At 44.8% G+C, this 19,438-nt stretch overlaps 1 protein-coding gene across 2 annotated transcripts in view; it reads left to right on the forward strand.

Moving 5' to 3' along the window:
* The window catches only part of PAQR5 (progestin and adipoQ receptor family member 5), an 85,671-nt gene that overhangs the window by 31,312 nt on the left and 34,921 nt on the right, over positions 1 to 19,438 (forward strand). Inside the window, exon 2 of one of the 2 annotated variants that reach the window (XM_060153185.1) lies at positions 12,999 to 13,165. The exons of the other annotated variant lie outside the window; for it this stretch is intronic. Within the exon in view, the coding sequence (XP_060009168.1) occupies positions 13,115 to 13,165 (51 nt within the window). The 5' untranslated portion in view covers positions 12,999 to 13,114. The remainder of the gene's footprint in view (positions 1 to 12,998; positions 13,166 to 19,438) is intronic. 2 annotated transcript variants of the gene reach the window in all.

Here is a 19,438-nt window from a genome sequence, read left to right on the forward strand (position 1 = left end):
GACACACCCAGAGGGTCCAACTGTTTCCCACGGCGTGGAGCCAGTCCTGGCCTGCGGAGGGAGGGGGCGGATCCTCTGAGGAGCTGGGGCGCAGCCTTCCAAACATCCATCAAGCTCAGGCCGGCCAGGGGGCTTGTTACAGTATACCAAGGGGGGCGGGCTTCCCTAGTGGCGCAGTGGTTGAGAGTCCGCCTGTCGATGCAGGGGACACGGGTTCGTGCCCCGGTCCGGGAAGATCCCACATGCCGCGGAGCATCTGTGCCCGTGAGCCATGGCCGCTGAGCCTGCGCGTCTGGAGCCTGTGCTCCGCAACGGGAGAGGCCACAGCAGTGAGAGGCCCCCGTACCGCAAAAAAAAAAAAAAAAAAAGGGGAGGCTCTTCTGGTCCAGCCGTTCTTCTGTCTAGATACCTGGCAGCCTTGGTCCCCCCCAAACTCCATGGACACGTCACGGTGTGTGTGACTCTAGATGAAAAAAAGCCATAGCTCCCCAAAATCAGTACAGGTGACCTGTGACATTAGAAACTGTTTTGACTGTGACCTTCAAGAAGAAATACCTTTGGGGCTGGGCTGGGCGGTGGAGAGAAGACATGAGGATGTGTTTGTCAAGGGCTACAAATTTTCAGTTATGCAAGATGAATAACTTCTGGATATCTACTGTGCAATACTGAGACTGTAGTTAACAATACAGTATTGTACACCTGAAATTTGCTAAGAGGGGAGATCTCTTAAGTGTTTACATGATAAAAAAATATATGGTAACTGTGAGGTGATGGATATGTTAATTAGCTTTATTGTGGTGATTATTTCATGATGAATATGTAGAGCGAATCAAGTTCTACACCTTAAATATATATCATTTTTAATTGTTAATTATACCTCAATAAAGCTGGAAAAAATAATTAGAAGAAAAAAGAAATACCTTTTGTGTTACAACCCAGTACACACATATGGTCATATGTAATACCACAAATATACATAACATACATAACAGAAATATCACAAAATGATACTTATCTGTACTGTATGCAATACGCTGATATTTTCTGTTCTTTTATTTTGCAAACTATTCTCTTTTTTTGCGGTACGCGGGCCTCTCACTGTTGCGACCTCTCCCGTTGTGGAGCACAGGCTCCGGACGCGCAGGCTCAGCGGCCATGGCTCACAGGCCCAGCCGCACTGCGGCATGTGGGATCTTCCCAGACCGGGGCACGAACCCGCGTCCCCTGCATCGGCAGGCAGACTCTCAACCCCTGCGCCACCAGGGAAGCCCCAAACTATTCTATTTTTAAATGCTAGTCATGATCCACGAAATTGATTTTATCTACTGACAGGTTGTGACCTTCAGTTTGGAAAACACTGCATTAACAGACCCGGTAATCGTGGTTTTAATTACCAGCAAGCTCTCTGGAAGTTGTGTGTATTTTGCTGAGGTGGGCATGTGACCCTGGCTGTGGGCAGGCTGGAGTTCAGGTACAAGTCATCCAGCTAAGGAGAGACGCGCTCACTCTCCTGGGATTTGGTCCTTCTCTCCCTGTGGTGGGTTTCGGAACTGGCACTGGGACTGCTGGTCTTTCAAATCCTGTTGTCCATCTATGTATATGTTCCCACTGTTCATTACAGACCTCGTTTCATCCTGACCTTGCCAAGCCAACGTTGAGTGACCTCAGACAAGTCATTTCCTATCTGGGGTCTTTATCAATAGAATAGGATTAAGGGTGGTTGTACTAGTCTGTGCTTCTCAAAGAAGGAGGGATTTTGCAGCAGTAAGTTGTATATGATTCCTCTGTATGTATATGTGTGTGTATGCGTGCTATGGTCTGAATATGTACATCCCCCCAGAATTCATATGTTAGAATCCTAACGCTGTGTGTTGGTATTAGGAGGTGGGGCATTTGGGAGGTAATTAGGCAGAGCCTTCGTGAATGGGTTTAGTGCCCTTATAAAAGAGGCCCAAGAGAGCCCCCTTGCCCCTTCTGCCATGTGAGGACACAGCATGAAGTTGGCAGTCTGCAGCCTGGAAGAGGGCCTTCACCAGAGCCCAGCCATGCTGGTACACTGGTCTTGAACTTCCAGCCTCTAGAACTGTGAGGAATAAATATTCGTTGTTTATAAGCTACCGAGGTAATGGTATTTTGTTACAGCAACGTGTAGGGACGAAGACAATATGTACATTTATGATTTATACTTTTTCTGGAAGATTTGGAGAAAATAAAATTTTATATTAATACAAACATAGCTAGGTTATGGAGCAGACTATAAAACTCACAATGCTTTTTTAAAAAATATACTTCTTTTTATTGCAGTAAAATATACACTAAACACTAAACACTAAAGTTTATAAATATACATATATAAATAAATATACACATATATAAAGTGTATAAAATATACACTAAACACTAAACACTAAAGTTTATAAAGATAAACTTTAACATTTTAACTTTTTTCTGTTGTTTTTTCTTTGCGGTGCGCGGGCCTCTCACTGTTGTGGCCTCTCCCGCTGCGGAGCACAGGCTCCGGACGCGCAGGCTCAGCGGCCATGGCTCACGGGCCCAGCCGCTCCGCGGCATGTGGGATCTTCCCGGACCTGGGCACGAACCCGCGTCCCCTGCATGAGCAGGCGGACTCTCAACCACTGCGCCACCAGGGAAGCCCTTAACTATTTTTAAGTGTACAATTCAGTGACACAAAGTACATTCACAGTGTTGTGCAACCATCACCACTATCCATTTCCAGAACTTTTTCATCATCCCAAACAGAAACTCTTGTACCCATTAAACAATTACTCCCCATTCCTTCCTCCCCCTAGCCTCTGGCAACCACCATTCTACTTTCTCTCTCTATGGATTTGACTTTGTACCGGATATAAGTGAAATCATACAATATTTGTCCTTTGGCGTCTGGCTTATTTTACTTAGCATGGTTTCAAGGTTCATCCGTGTTGTAGCATGTGTCAGAATTTCACTCCATTCTGAGGCTGAATAATATTCTATTGTATGTATATACCACATCTTGCTTATCCATTCATCTGTTGATGGACACTTAGATCGTCTTTACCTTTTGACTATTGTAACTAATGCTGCTGTGAACATGGATGTACAAACATCTGTTTGGTCCCTGCTTTCTATTCTTTTGCATATATACTGAGGAGTGGAATTGCTGGATCATATGGTAATTCTATGTTTAACCCGTTGAAGAACTACCATACTGTTTTCCACAGGAGTTACACCGTTTGATAATGCCATCAGCAATGCACTATGGTTCCAATTTCTCCATATCCTCATCCGCACTTGTTCTTTTCTTTCTTTCTTTCTTTTTTGTAATAGCCAACCTAATGGGTGTGAAGTGGTATCTCATTGTGGTTTTGATTTGCATTTTCCTAATGACTAGTGGTGCTGAGCACCTTTTTGTGTACTTATTGGCCATTTGTATATTTTCTTTGGAGAAAGGTCTATTCAAGTCATTTTGAACTGGGTTGTTTGATTTTTGTTGTTGTTGAGCTGTAGGAGCTCTTTATATATTCTGGATATTAATCTCTTATCAGATATGTGGTTTGCAAATATTTTCTCCCACTCTGTGGGCTGTCTTATTACTTTTTTTTAATCTGTCAATATATTTTTTCTTTTTTTTAATTAGTTATCCATTTTGTACATATTAGTGTATACATGTCAATCCCAATCTCCCAATTCATCCCACCACCACCACCCCAACACTGCTTTGCCCCCTTGGTGTCCATACGTTTGTTCTCTACATCTGTGTCTCTATTTCTGCCTTGCAAACCGGTTCATCTGTACCATTTTTCTAGATTCCACATTTATGTGTTAATAGATGATATTTGTTTTTCTCTCTTTTTTCTTTAATAGATGTTTATTGGAGTATAATTGCTTCACAATACTGTGTTAGTTTCTGTTGCACAACAAAGTGAATCAGCCATATGCATACACATGTCCCCATATCCCCTCCCTCTTGCATGTCCCTCCCATTCTCCCTATCCCACCCCTCTAGGTCATCTCAAAGCACCGAGCTGGTCTCCCTGTGCTGTGCGGCTGCTTCCCACCAGCCAACTATTTTACATTCAGTAGTGTATATATGTCGATGCTACTGTCACTTCGCCCCAGCTTCGCCCTCCCACCCCATGTCCTCAAGTCCATTCTCTGTGTCTACATCTTTATTCCTGCCCTGCAACTAGGTTCATGGGTACCATTTTTTTTTAGGTTCCATATGTATGTGTTAGCGTACGGTATTTGTTTTTCTCTTCTGACCTACTTCGCTCTGTATGAGAGTCTCTAGGTCCAACCACGTCTGTACCAATGACCCAGTTTCGTTCCTTTTCATGGCTGAGCAATATTCCATTGCATTTATGTACCACATCTTCTTTATCCATTCGTCTGTCGATGGGCTCTTATTGGTTTCTCCTTTGATACTCAAGAGATCTTAATTTTCACGTCTGAAGGTGGCGTGGGGGCTGCTTCTAGGCTCTGCCTCCCACCCTCTTCCCCAAGGGCACGTTAGTCCTCTGTGGTATTGAGGACCTTTGGTGGTCCTCTGGTACAGGGATGGAATGGGAACTCTGCCCGCTCACCTCCTGGGCTCAGAGCTGTTTTCTGTTTACCATGAAGGACATCTCGACAGGCCTGGAGGAGGCAGAGGGTCTGAAGTGTGACTCAGACCCCGAGCCTCACCAGCAGCTGCCCCTTAGCTAGCAGCCTCCCGCCACATCCAGGAAGCTGGGGCCTTATCAGGACCAGTCAGCGTTCAGACAGCTCTGGGGCCCACCCAGCCTAGGACGGACTGATGAGTAGGGGCAAAAGGTGACTCTGGTCCTCTCTCCGCTTACTCCCCACTGGTTTCTCACGGAACCTGAACTCCTGCTGGTAGCCTCACTTCTTTGGGTCAAATGTATGACCTCTTCTCAGGAACTTCCTGATCTCATGCTTGTAGTTTTGTAAAAGCAAGCAATGGAGAGATTCCCTTCCAAACAGCATTCTTTGCCTTTGCTATGTAGGCCCAGCAAGGAATTTTATGTTTTCCAACATAACATTTTTCAGAAAAGCGGGAGCTGGGTCCATCCAGAGTTCTTCCTATTTAGGGTCACTCTGTTCCTGTATGTTGAACAATGGGCTGTATGGGCTGCTTGAAGGAAGTCACGGTCACCTGAAACTCTCGCCATCAATGCTTGTTTGGGATCCTTTCAGAAGACACCTGACATACACAATCAATTTAAAAAGAGAGAAGGACAAAAAATGTAATACAGATTGAGATTTATTCCCAGGAATCTGGTCTTCCATTTGCAAGTACTGGTTTTGTTGTGAAGGAGCTTTTAATGATCTCTGTAAAAACCAGAGTAGTGGGTCTGGAGAGAGTAGCTATGCAGACTGACCCGAGCCAATCACTCGTTTACCCTCACTGTATTTCATCCATTACTACGTGCACGTTTTTTTTTAAACATTAAAACAGCTCTGAAATCAGGATTCATTTCCAATCAGTGCTGTCTCACGATTATAATTGGCGACAATTTTTTTTCGGTCTTAGTGGTACACAAAGTGGTGGTGTGACTTCCAGCCGAGCACATGTGAAGTTCCTGGAAATACCGTCTCAGGCACTATCAGTACTTCGAGGTCCATGAGGGCTAGAGGACCCCCAACCTGACCGGCAGGTGGCGCAGCACAGTGGGAGTCTCAGGCTGAGTCCCACCCCCTGCCCCTCCCCCCAAACAAATATTTTCCCCCAAGCGGGCACAAAAACATTAAGATGACCTGTTTTGTTGGCAGAAGTCCTTGCAACCTACCCTCTTAGGGGCTCTTAAGCACCTTTCTTGAAAGTTCGTGTGAGCTGATGTGACAGCTGTCTGGTGGCATGCGTCAGCTGAACTTCTTATGGGTTCAAGCCCAGAATCCTCCTGGTAAGGCTCATCTGGGCTCATTCAGAGGGGGAGCCGCTTTGGGGCATCCTCTGCTCATGCAGGAGGGAGGGTGCCTGGGCAACACTTCTCATCAGTGTACATTTCTCTAATTCCACTCATTTCTCCAATGAGACAGCATCCATCTGGCTAATTAGTAAACCCTCTGGTGTTGATCCAAAATAACTCCAACTGAACCAAAGTTGTGGCCTCTGGAATGTGAACTTAAGGTTTGTGTTTCAAATGCTAATGAACCACCACCCCAGGGGTATGGGTTAAAACTAACATTTTCACATCACACTGTCTGTGTGAAGTGTTTGAAAGCAAATTGCCTACAGTGTCATAATAGCGAATGAATACTTGGGGTACATTTTTAGCAATAGCATTAAACACAGCTTCAAAAAGTGTAGCTTTCGAATAACTTAGATGGAAATGAGAATTTTTTTTTTTTTTTTTTTTTTTTTTTGCGGTACTCGGGCCTCTCACTGTTGTGGCCTCTCCCGTTGCGGGGCAACAGGCTCCGGACTTGCAGGCTCAGTGGCCATGGAGCACGGGCCCAGTCGCTCCGCGGCATGTGGGATCTTCCTGGACCGGGGCACGAACCCGTGTCCCCTGCATCGGCAGGCGGACTCTCAACCACTGCGCCACCAGGGAAGCCTGAGAATATTTTACTTAAACTGTGTTAGGTGACTCCAAAAAGTGGCTGTGTTATGAAGATACTGTTGTCAAAGATGCATGCAAAGATTGTGAACACACATTTCTATGAACTAGGAGTGGAAAAACAATATTTTAAAATTAATACTGGGATTTCCCTGGTGGTGCGGTGGTTAAGAATCTGCCTGCCGATGCGGGGGACACGGGTTCGAGCCCTGCTCCAGGAAGATCCCATGTGCCGCAGAGCAACTAAGCCCACGCGCCACAACTACTAAGCCTGTGCTCTAGAGCCCACAAGCCACAACTAGTGAGCCCACGAGCCACAACTACTGAACCTGCGAGCCACAACTACTGAAGCCCGCGCGCCTAGAGCCCGAGCTCCGCAACAAGAGAAGCCACTGCAATGAGAAGCCCTCATACCACAATGAAGAGTAACCCCCGCTCACCGCAACTAGAAAAAGCCCGCGCACAGCAACGAAGACCCAACGCAGCCAAAATAAATAAATTTATTAAAATAAATAAATAAAATTAAATTAATACTATGTTGGATATGGTAAGGGATTCTAAATAGGTACGTCTAACTAAATTAATAAATTAATGTGATAAAGAGAGTGTGTACCATTTGCATCCCTAGAAGTTGTATATTTTTTTGGACCCTTTCATTGGGGAAACAGCCCATCAGTTTATAGTCAGCCACCTAATATGTAAACATATTCATTCGGGAGGTGATAAGTTTTGCTGGCCATGTCCTTTAAGGCCTGGGATGCACAGTGTGTAGGCTAAAGTTTACTGGGGGAGGATCCAGGAATATGGATAGAGCATTAGCCTGAAACAGATAAGAAGTCAGGTGCAAATTTCACCTCTTGTTAATTTCCCTTGGTTAAATCTGCCAGGACTAGCCTGAAACCTCCTGGTGGTGGTTTTGTTGTTGTGATTTGTCTTTTTTTTTTTAGGGCTAAATCAGGAGAACTTGGCAGGTCCCTGAAAGTGTATAACAGCCCATTTTCCTTTTTTTTTTTTTTTAAAAAAATCTGCTTTAAAACATATTTTAAAGCTGTGGATCCTCTTTTAAATGAAATCCTATATGGAACACCAATATACTGTTGAAATATCAGCAGAGCTTCACATTGTGCATTTTTTAAAATATTTATTTATGTATTTGGCTGTGTTGGGTCTTAGTTGCGGCATGTGGGATCTTTTCATTGCAGCATGCGAACTCTTAGTTGTGGCATGTGGGACCTTGTTCCCAGACCAGGGATCAAACCCGGGGCCCCTGCATTGGGAGCACGGAGTCTTAGCCACTGGACCACCAGGGAAGTCCCTCACACTGTGTTTTGATTTCAGAATTCTCTGAAGCCTTTTGTTTTATTCAGTCTTATTTCTAAGACCTCTGTGAAAAGAGACAACAAACCAAGCTGCAGTTTGAAATACTGGAAATTACACTCTGGTTTTTACAATGTTGGTGAAATTAAGAACTTTAGCTTGTGATGGCTAAAAAGACCAGTGAGTTCATTTTATGTGCAGTTAATCTGAAATGATTAACAATGGGCACAACATAGAAGTCATCAGCTATGCTTTAGTCACTGCCCATGATCGTCCATGGATGTTTCACAGTATTGACAAACATAAAAGTTTACATTTTACATGCAAAATAACAATGTATTAATGGGAGGGTCCTTATTTCTTTGAATGGTGGAAAAACACCACACAAGAAATCTCCACCTGTTGAAACAGCAACGTCAAGTTTGGTCTTACCTGTGAGTTTTGTCTCAACCTGATTAATTGGCAAAGAGGGTCATTGTTCAGCATCTAGTTTATAAACATCATAGTGAACACTGTATTTTTCATCTTTTCTCAGTAGCAAAGAAAAATTAAGTCCTAGTGCTTTGTGCTAAGACTTAATTCCCCTTAATTAAAGTTACTTCTCTTAAAAGGAAACTTATGCCTCTTATATTTTCTTTCTCAAAGAGAGGACTTGTGTTATTATATTTTTACTATAATTAAGAAAAATTTCAACCAAGACATCTTCTGGTTGAAATAGGGGTAGAAGTAACCTTTCTGTTTCTCCTAGTTACTGGTACAACGTCCACCCCCACAAAAGTGGTCCCTGGAATGTAACTTAGGGTCCCACAGAATGCAGTCTCGAAGTCTCCAATCTTTCTACGTAGCCTGTAGTCCTCAGATCAAATAACACAACTCCAGAAGCATCCCCATCCCCACCCCAACCTCCCTCCGCAGACATCCACGCAAACCGGAAATCAAATGATAGCATCTTTGGCAAGCCCCCTAACTTTCCAACGCCTCGGTTTTCCTGCCTGCAAAATATAAAATCAGTTTCATATCTGAAAATGATTAACAATAGCAAGCATTTTTTGGATCTTTACTTTATGGCAGGCCCTTCACGTAGGTTCTCTCTTTTAATCATAACCACCACCCTATGCAGAAAGTAACTGCTGTTATTTCCATTTCACAGATGGGGAAACTAAGGCACAAGGAGTTAAGTTCCTTGCCTGGAATTGCACAGGAAATGGCAAACCCGTCTTTAAACCCATGTGGCTTGAATCCAGCCCCGAGGCCCTTAACTGCTCTGCCTTAATTCCTGAGACGGAGTGGTGAAGGTGAAGGAGACCAGGTGGGCAGGCAAGGTGACCAGCACAGGCTTGGCACAGAGTGGGTGAGGGTTCCTGTCCTTCGAGGGTGACTTGTCTTGGTTAGTTGGGTGCATATCTGTCTCATCTTTTCCTTTATACACTTCTTGGGGACAAGGACTGTCTTTTCATCTTTTTAAAAATGTTTTCCTGTGCAACATAGGAATACAATGGTATGGAGGACACCTATTTTCCTCCATTCTGTGTGTCACTAACCTATGCAATTTTTATTTCAGTTAAATTGTCCTTTTCCCTCCAGCTGTTGCAGCTCACAGGGTGTAATCAGCTCTACATTGAGCCCTTAACCTTATTCGTCACATGATAAAAATGCCGGACACACTGGTTGAATGAAGTGTGTGAATTGTATGCTGCTAAGTATTACCCTCCTTTTGTATGTTTTGTCGGGTCATCCTTCCTGGATGGTGTGTGCTGTGAGAGTAGGGACCATTTCTTTCCTTTTTCTTGCCCATGACATTGAAATCCGGGGAGAACCAGGGGACCAAGGTGGGCAAGTCCGTGGAAACCCAACCTTGGTCCCACTATTGCTAGAGGTTTTTCTGATGTGCCTGAGTCTCCCCTGGTACCAGACCGTTGCCTCTCATCCTGCCACCAGGTGAATTAGTGGTACATCTGGGAGTGAAAGTGTCTTGGTTATTTAGATCAGAAAACCAGGAGGACCAAGGCGTGCCAGGCCCACTTACATCAGTGTTGTTCATTTGTTTGCAAAGTATCAACTTTTATTTTTTAACCTGGGTAAAATGTACATGTGCTTTAAAAAATTATTTTCTATATTATTTTGCATTCAGAAATTTTTTTTACATCTTTATTAGAGTATAATTGCTTTACAATGGTGTGTTAGTTTCTGCTTTATAACAAAGTGAATCAGTTATACATATACTTATGTTCTCATATCTCTTCCCTCTTGGGTCTTCCTCCCTCCCACCCTCCCTATCCCACCCCTCTAGGTGGTCACAAAGCACCGAGCTGATCTCCCTGTGCTATGCGGCTGCTTCCCACTAGCTATCTGTTTTACGTTTGGTAGTGTATATATGTCCATGCCACTCTCTCACTTTGTCCCAGCTTACCCTTCCCCCTCCCCATATCCTCAAGTCCATTCTCTAGTAGGTCTGTGTCTTTATTCCTGTCTTACCCCTAGGTTCTTCATGACATTTTTTTTTCTTAAATTCCATATATATGTGTTAGCATATGGTATTTGTCTTTCTCTTTCTGACTTACTTCACTCTGTATGACAGACTCTAGGTCCATCCACCTCATTACAAATAGCTCAATTTCGTTTCTTTTTATGGCTGAGTAATATTCCATTGTATATATGTGCCACATCTTCTTTATCCATTCATCCGATGATGGACACTTAGGTTGTTTCCATCTCCGGGCTATTGTAAATAGAGCTGCAATGAACACATTCAGAAATATTTTTAACTTTTTTTATTGTGGTAAAATATACACAACATAAAATTTATCATTTTTAAGTGCATTTTACGTTTACAGTAGTGAGCAACCATCACCACTACCCATTTCCAGAACTTTTTATCCTCCCAAACAGAAACTCTGTACCCCTTAAACAACAGCCCCCGTTCCTGCCTCCCTCGCCAGCCTCTATTCTGTCTCTTTGAACTTGCCTATTCCAGGCCCCTCACATAACTGGAATCACACGATATTTGGCCTTTTGTGCCTGCCTTATTTCACCTGGCATAATGTTTTCAAGTTTTCATCCATGTTGTAGCATGCATCAGAACTTATTCCTTTTGAAGAGTGAGTAATATTCCATTGTATGGGTAGACTGCATTTTGCTTATTTGCTAGTTTCTCTGTTCACCTGCTGGTGGACACTTGGGTTGTTTCTGAAGCACTCCTTCTTGAATGGTAACCCAGCCGCACCTCGGATTAGGACCTGAACCCACGAGCTCTGACTTAGGAGGGGTCTCGAACCCACTGGCTTTTAATTGAAACAGCTCACCTGGTGTCAGGACTTACTGAAGCTCAGGTTCTTTTGTCTCATTGCACAAAGAATTCAGCGTGAGGCAAAGCAATGGGCACAGGGTGAGTTTCTTAGCATAAGATGCTTGTGAGAGAGACAAGCGGGCAGGCAACGGAGCACAGCCCCGAGAAGAAAGAGGGATACATTTTTATAATCAAAGCAAAAGTAGGGAGGGGAGAAGACCACCTTCTTCCTCATTCTTGGGCAGACGTCAAGGCTTACATCATTAGTCCCTCCTTTGACCCTACATGGTTTAACCGGGACTGTCATGGCACTATTTAAATCATATGTATGTTAGCAAAAGAGTGGTAACATATACTAAATATAGTAATTCATCTCAGTTTCTTTCCCCTTTCACCTATATCCCTGTCTTGGTTACATGCAGAGATGCTACTCTTTAAAGACCATTAACTCCCTGACTTCATGTAACAAGATTCAGACCCCATATCTATTGTCTTGTGTTGTAACTATCAGGGTTTGTGGCTTGAGTGTGTCTGGCGCTCAGATGCACCTGGTCTTCCTTCAAGGTAGTGCTGACTGTTGCTAGGTTACTGGATTCTTTTCTTGAGTGGTCATTAGTTTATAACAGTCTCCCAAACTCCCTTCCTCCCTGTCTTTAAGCCCCTAGTGGGATTTCTAAACTATTTAATTATCCTTCTCTATCCCTCTCATTTCCACCTTTTGACTATTATGAATAATTGCTTACACCATAAAGATGCATATTTACGATGAAACATAACTATATTATATTTTGCTACATAGTTCCAGATAATAATGCATAGGACCTAAAGAACTATAATAAAAAGCAAAAGTATAAACAAACCACAAAAACAAAAAAAATCACTTTAAGTTCCAAGGATGCATCATTAAATAAGCATTTGCTGAAGGCCTGGGATGAGCCAGGCACACACCCTGCGTTTCCAACCATCTCAGGAGGGTCCTCCCCAGCTGGGGCGGATGGGGGTGTAGGGGAGACAAGGCCTAGGCGGGTAGCTTTGCCTGCAGGCAGATGTGGATGGTGCCGCAGGAGAGGTACAGGCAAGGTCTTGGGGCCTTCGGAGGCAGGGACAGAACCCGTCCGTGGGGCTCTGAGGAGGTGGCAGATTTGGGGAGTAGGTGAGGCACGGACTGTGGTAAACTCCTAGCTCTGCTCTTTCTTTGCGGAACCCAGCTAGTATTTTTCAGTGTCTTGGGCCTGCCCTGAGGGCTTTGGGTTCCTCTAGTTTACATTACTCACAGCTTATTAAACAGTCTGAATCCTGCATTTAAGCAGCCCTGTTGCTCTGATTCAGAGTGCCTCGGATTTACCTGGTCTGGTCCTTTGGTGTGTCTTAGGGCAGCCACGCTCCAGTCAGCCTTGTGGAAGTGCTGCATCTCTTTGGGTGATCTGGAGCACAGAGCTTGATGGACTCGGACCCGGGATCACACTGTCTGTCCAGGTGTAGCACCTGATGCAGGGAGAGGGAGCAGCCCCAGCTCTCCCGGAGCTGTGTGACCTTGGGGAAGTTACTCCACCCCTCTGATCCTCTTGCGCAACATGAGGGCATTGGGTGACCTCTATGGCCCTTTCCAGCTGCTGTAATTTTATGATTGCCCTATTATGATTTAAGTACCTCCCTCTATCACTCTCGGAGTGAATGACTCAGCCGTCTGAGAGTTTCACTATTGTTTTTAAGGAAGCCTGGTTATTTTGCCATCACAAGCAAGGGTATGTCCCTTAGGTAAACAATCTGACAGTCTTGATCCAGCTGGAGTTAGGCTGACACTCACTGGAGTTCTTCACGCTGTATTCTTTCAGTGAAGCAGCTCGGACACCGGCTGGCCAGAGGCATCCGGAGCCATGTCAGAACTTTGAGCGAGGCCTGGTGACAGGGACCGGCCGTCACCCACCAGTCTTCCCAGCTCGGCTTCAAGATGCTAAGCCTGAAGCTCCCCAGGCTGTTCAGCATAGAACAGGTGCCCCAGGTACGTGCTGTTCCGGTGGTTGAGTTCCAGGCTGGGACTAGGGCTTGGCCTCTGCAACATGGCGACTGCTATGTCTTCAACCAGTCTGCTCTGTGTACACCCACTCTCTTCAAGGAGCCCCTCCCAGACTCCCTTTGGGGGATTCGACCTCCTGTTTCCCTCACCTACACCAAACCTGGAAACGGAAGTGATCCTAAAACCATTTAAGTTGTAGCCCTTCCCTGTGACATCTGTATTTCTTCCCGAAGCAGAGTCATTATTGAGACTACTGATTCAAGCTACAGAGGTGAAGCTAGCAGCCCTTGTCTGAGTGACAATTTTTTAAGGACGCTCCTGTGGGTGCTTGAAAGCAGGCCAGGGGCAGGGTCACCTCAGAGTGTGGCTTTGTAGTTGTTCTCATCCTTTGTAGGAGGCCCAGGCCAGGTGTGTGTTGAGGCGATGAAGAGAGTTATTGATCCGCCTGTGCCTGGGTGCTCAAGGGCAGCTACCCCAAAACACCGGGGATGCATTGATAATCTGCGTTTTTCATAAGCCTTAAGGCAAGGTCATGCTGCTTGTGAGCTGCGCCAGTGGTGCACCTCCTCCTTCCCTTGCAAAGTAAACGTCATCTCATTACACCCTTGTTTCGGTGTCATGTTTCCTTCCTCTTTGAACAAGAATAACTGTTGTTTCATGGATGTTTCATCTGGAGGATGTCAGGGAGGGAGGGGAGATCTCCTTTCCACCCAGCCGACCGCCAAGCCCTTACGACTTTCCCCAGAAAAATAAATCCCAAATGATCTCAGCATCATGAATGGAAGGTTAAGAGGAGACAAACCACAAAACCCTCTTCCTGAAAGCCTGCGCGGCTAGGTGATGCCAGCAAGATGGCATCGGGGGAAAATCAGAAGGATGCGGAGCTGTGGAAGGGCAGAGATGAGGATGCGGCAGGTAACAGACACACTGGAAATGAGACCAGGTTCCCACAATGCTGTTGGGCAGGTGGCCCACCTCTGTTCTCACAAGGCTGTAGACATCTCTTCCTGGTGCACTGCCCCGGTTGGTCCTACTCACAGAGAACTAGTGGCTGTGATTAGCGGGGACACGGTGATCTTTTGATTCATTCACTCGTGACATTTTTATTGACTGCCTACGATGTGCAAGGTGTTACTCTGTGCGGGGCCCAGAGGAGAATCACATACAAATCCTGGCCTTAAGGGGCTCTGTGTTGGCTGGGAAGATTTAAAATTGTTCAGGAGCACTTCCGTTGCAAAGTGGATTAGGGTGTGTGCTCAGAGAGGGACAGATGGGTTCAGAAGAGGGATTGGTCACTTCCATCATGGGGGAGGAGGGAATCAGGGATGTCTCCACAAAGGGGGCGACCTGTAAGATTGGGTTTGAGGATGGGTAGAATTTGGGGGGCGGGGAGAGCACTCCAAGTGAAGAAATGGCATGAGTAAAGGCCTGGAGCTGGGAAATCAGGGGGCAGGTGTGGGAACTCTTGGGGCGGGGATTATGGGTATCTGCTTGGATATCTCTCTGGGAGTTTTGGTCAAGGTTGGGTTCAGAGACTGTGCCCAGGAAAGAAGTGAAGGACAGAGAATGGTCCCACTGGGGACCTTGGGTAAACTGCTAGGATTCTGAATGTATGGGGGTTCTGAGGGTGAGGACCGGACCGCCCCTGAGGGCTGAAGATTAATGTGTCTTCTCTGTCCGGTTTTTCATAAATGATGGAGATGACAATTTTCTCTTTAGTAAAATGGCACCAGTCAGAGGCGGAGAACCAACGTCACACGTCACATCCGTTTACTTCAGAACCTTCCTTGGGTTCCTGGGTCTCCCAGCATCACGCCCAAGTTTCATGCGGCCACAGAGGAAACACAGTGGCTCTGCCTGCCCGGAGGGTAGTTTTATTTGAGGATTTAGTGGGGGAGGGGGAAAGGCATTTTTAAAATATTCAAACAGATGCAAACATATTAAGGAGTAAATGCATAATTTTCATGAGTATTTAAAATAGGAGACTTCATAGAAATATTAAGTTTACTTTTGGTGGGCTCTGTGGGTTCCAGTACTTGGTCTGCAGAATGACCTTGGGCAGAGTGCCCTTAGTCTCCCTACCTCAGTTTCTGCATCTGTAAAATGGGGTGGTGCTAGAATCTCTTCCTCGGGTAATGGTAAAGTTTAAATGAGGTAACCTATGGGAAGTGCCTGGCATATGGTGAAGTCAGTAATGTTGGCCGTTATTATTATTATCAGCTCTCCTGTGCACTCCGCACTTGGAGGGGTGGAGTGTGTTGGGAGGAGACGTTAAGCAGCCCCTCCCACAGACTCCCACCCCAGCTCCCCGCCTGGTATTCACAGGCCCAACCCCTACCCACCTCCCCCACTGTTTTTCATCTGTAAACCCTCTTCCCAGCCACACTGGTGCTCTCTCTAGACTTCCCACCAGATTGGACATTCACTTCTCTTGACCTCTGTTTGAAGAAGGCTTACCTCCCTTGCCCCTCCACCCGCCTTTCTGGCCTCCTTCTCCGTGGAGCTGCAGGTGCCCTCTCCCTTCCCTGAGCCCCTTCAGCTGTTGGTTGGCACCTCTGCAGGCTGCCCTATACGGCCACCTCTCCCTTCGTATATCAACCAGCTGTGTGGCCTGGGCCACTTCCGTACCCTCTCTGAGCCTCACCCATCAGAGGAGAGTGGGGCAGCGCCTCTTGGCATCCTCAGGGTTCTAATTCTGGTGCATTCCTCCTAATGGACTACTCACAGGAAAGGACAGTTCTCCCTTCCTGTAGAAGGTACGTGCCTCACAATTTCAAGTCTCCCTGTGTCTAATAACAGACCTGGGTACATTAGGGAGTTGTGAAAGATGTGAACAAACAGCTCAAGGAATGGAATAAATATCTAGGTGTTGACTCCTACACAGACCCAACCTAGAGACAAGCAGGGAAGTCTAGACAGCAAGTTAATATGGAACATGGCATGACACTTGGCCAGGAAACAAGAGTATTTTGTGTCAAATTGAGAATCTTTTGTTAACGGTAGCCTTGGCCCCCAGGCTACAGGTAAACTCACCGTATTGTCCTGGAAGCGTTAATTTAGGGGCACAGGCAGGAAGATTCCAGAGGTGCTACAAAGCATTTCCCAGCCTGGCACTGGAGCTCTGCCGCTTACTGTGGGAATTTGGACAAGACGTGTAACCTCTCCAAGCCTCAGTTTCCTTATCTGTGAAATGGAGATAATATCTGTCTCACAGAGCTATTGTAAAGATCCAAGAAAAATGAAATAGAGTAGTGGGATAATTATGAAGGAACAGAAGCAGAGCCAGATCAGTGGCTGGGAGTGGTGTTGGGTAGGTGGGCTTGGGCACCTGAAACAGGAAGCCATCTCAATAGGCAACTGGTTTCTCCAGCCGAGAATTTCTCACAGAGGGCGCTTGGATCACCACCACGAGAATACCTGGGAGCTTACGAAAGGGAGTCATGATTGCAGGCTCTTTGTATTGTTCTTGATTTTAATCTAAATGAATGCTTTCAACATTTCATCATTTAATATAATGTTAGCTCTTTCTGTGTGTATGGGTGTGTGTGTGTGTTTGTGTGTGTGTGTGTATGTGTATAAATAACCTTTATCAGGTTAAGAATATTCCTTTCTATCCCTAGTTTCCTAGGATTTTTTTTTCCCCTCTAATCAGTAATAAATTTTTTTCTACCAGTATATCTTTTGAGATGGCCATATATGATTCATTTAAGTTATTAACGTGGTGAATTACATTGATTGATTTACTAATGTTAAACCAACCTTGCATTTATTTATTCATTTTATTTATTCTTTTTATTTATTTATTTATTTTGGCCGCACCGCGCAGCATGCGGGATCTTAATTCCCTGACCAGGGATCAAACCTGTGCCCCCTGCAGTGGAAGTGTGGAGTCTTAACCACTGGACCGCCAGGGAGGTCCCCAACCTTGCATTTAAATATTACTTGGTCATGATGGAGTATCTTTTTAATCTATTGCTGAAATCAGCTGATAGTTTGTCTAGGATCCTTAAATCTATTTATTGAATTAGCCTGAAATGTTTCCTTCTTATACTGCCCTCCCCTGGATTGGGGATTAAGATGGTGCCAACCACAAATGAGTTGGAGAGTGTTGCCTATTTATTCTATGGAAAATATATGTAATTTTTTTTTTTTTTGCGGTACGCGGGCCTCTCGTTGTTGTGGCCTCTCCCGTTGCGGAGCACAGGCTCCGGACGCGCAGGCTCAGCGGCCATGGCTCACGGGCCCAACTGCTCCGCGGCATGTGGGATCCTCCCGGATCGGGGCACGAACCCGTGTCCCCTGCATCAGCAGGCGGACTCTCAACCACTGCGCCACCAGGGAAGCCCAATATATGTAATATTTGTATAATATTAGAATTATACATTCCTGACAGCTTGGTAGAATTTACCTGGAAAATTGTCTGAGCAGGGCCACCATGTTGCCCACCCGAGGGAGCATCGTTTATCTCTTAGTCTATGTGAGTGACAGACTGTGGAATTGTGCGAGGAGCCACTCGATGCTACAGCTGCATTTTCTCTGTAGAAAGTTCTTTTTATAACAGTTTTGTTGAAATATAATTCACATACCATAAAATTCTCCCTTTAAGAGTATATAGCTCAGTGGGTTTTAGTATGTTGACACACACAAAGTATGTTGGACAAAACCATCGCCAAATTGAATTTTAGAACATCGTTAACACCGCAGAAAGAAACTCTGTACCAATTAGCAGACATTTCCCACTGCCCCCACTCGCAGGCCTATGGCAACCACTAATTTACTTTGTCTCTACGGATTTGCCTCTTCTGAATATTTCATATAAATGGGGTCATGCAGTAGGTGGCCTTTTGTGAATGCCTTCTTTCACTTAGCATAGCGTTCTCAAGGTTCATCTGTGCTGTAGCATGGATTAGTACTTCAGTTGTTTTTATGGCTGAATAATATTCCATTTGTGGATATACCAGTTTGTTTCTTCATTCTTCAGTTGATGGACACTTAAATTGTTTCCAATTTTTGGTTATTATGAGTAACGCTATGAACATTTGTGTACAAGTTTTGTTTTTTTTTTTGCGGTTCGTGGGCCTCTCACTGTTGTGGCCTCTCCCGTTGCGGAGCACAGGCTCCGGACGTGCAGGCTCAGTGGCCATGGCTCATGGGCCCAGCCGCTCCGCGGCATGTGGGATCTTCCCAGACCGGGGCTCGAACCCGTGTCCCCTGCATCAGCAGGCGGACTCTCAACCACTGCGCCACCAGGAAAGCCCTGTGTACAAGTTTTTGTGTGGCCATATTTTCAATTCCCCTAGGTACACACCTAGGAGTGGAATTGCTGGATCACATGGTAACTCTACGCTTAACTTTTATTTTTATTGTGGCAAAATATATTTAACATAACATTTACCATCTTAACCATTTCAAAGTGCACAGTTCTGTGGTATTAATTACATTTACCTTGTTTGGCAACCATCACCACCATTCATCTCCATTCTTTTTATCTTGAAAAACTGAAACTCTGTACCCATTAAATAAGAACTCCCCATTTTCCCCTACCCCAGCCTCTGACAACCACCATTAATACTTTTTGTCTTTATGATTTGACTACTTTAAGTACTTCATATAAGTGGAATTATATAATATTTTCTTTTTGTGACTGTTTTATTTTACCTAGCATAATGTCTTCAAGGTTTATCCATATTATAGCATATACCAGAATTTCCTTCATTTAAAAAGGCTGAATAATATTCCACTGTATGTACATACCACATTTTGCTTATCCATTCATCCATCAATAAGTACTAGGTTGCTTGTATGTTTTAGCTATTGTGAATAATGCTGACATGAACATAGGTGTAGAGAGATCCCTTCAAGACCCTGCTTTCAGTCCTTTTGGGTATGTACCCAGAAGTGTAATTGCTGGATCATTTGGCCATTAAAAAAAAATTGTTTTTTAAAGAACCACCCTGTTGCTTTCCACAGTGGCTGTACCATTTTACATTCCCACCAACAGTGCACAAGTGTTCCAGTTTCTCCACATCTTCACCAACACTTGTTTTCTGTTTTGTTTTTTTTTTATAGTAGCCATCCTAATGGATATGAGGTGATATCTCATTGTAGTTTTGATTTGAATTTCCCTGAAGATTAGTTATGTTGAGCATCTTTTCGTGTGCTTATTGGCCATTTGTATATCTTCTTCGGAGAAATGTCTACTCAAGTCTTTGGCCAATTTTTAAGTTGGGTCATTTTTCTTTTTTCTTTTTTTTTTTG

Source organism: Lagenorhynchus albirostris, chromosome 1 (assembly GCF_949774975.1).
Source record: "Lagenorhynchus albirostris chromosome 1, mLagAlb1.1, whole genome shotgun sequence".
NCBI classification, from domain to species: Eukaryota; Metazoa; Chordata; class Mammalia; order Artiodactyla; family Delphinidae; genus Lagenorhynchus; species Lagenorhynchus albirostris.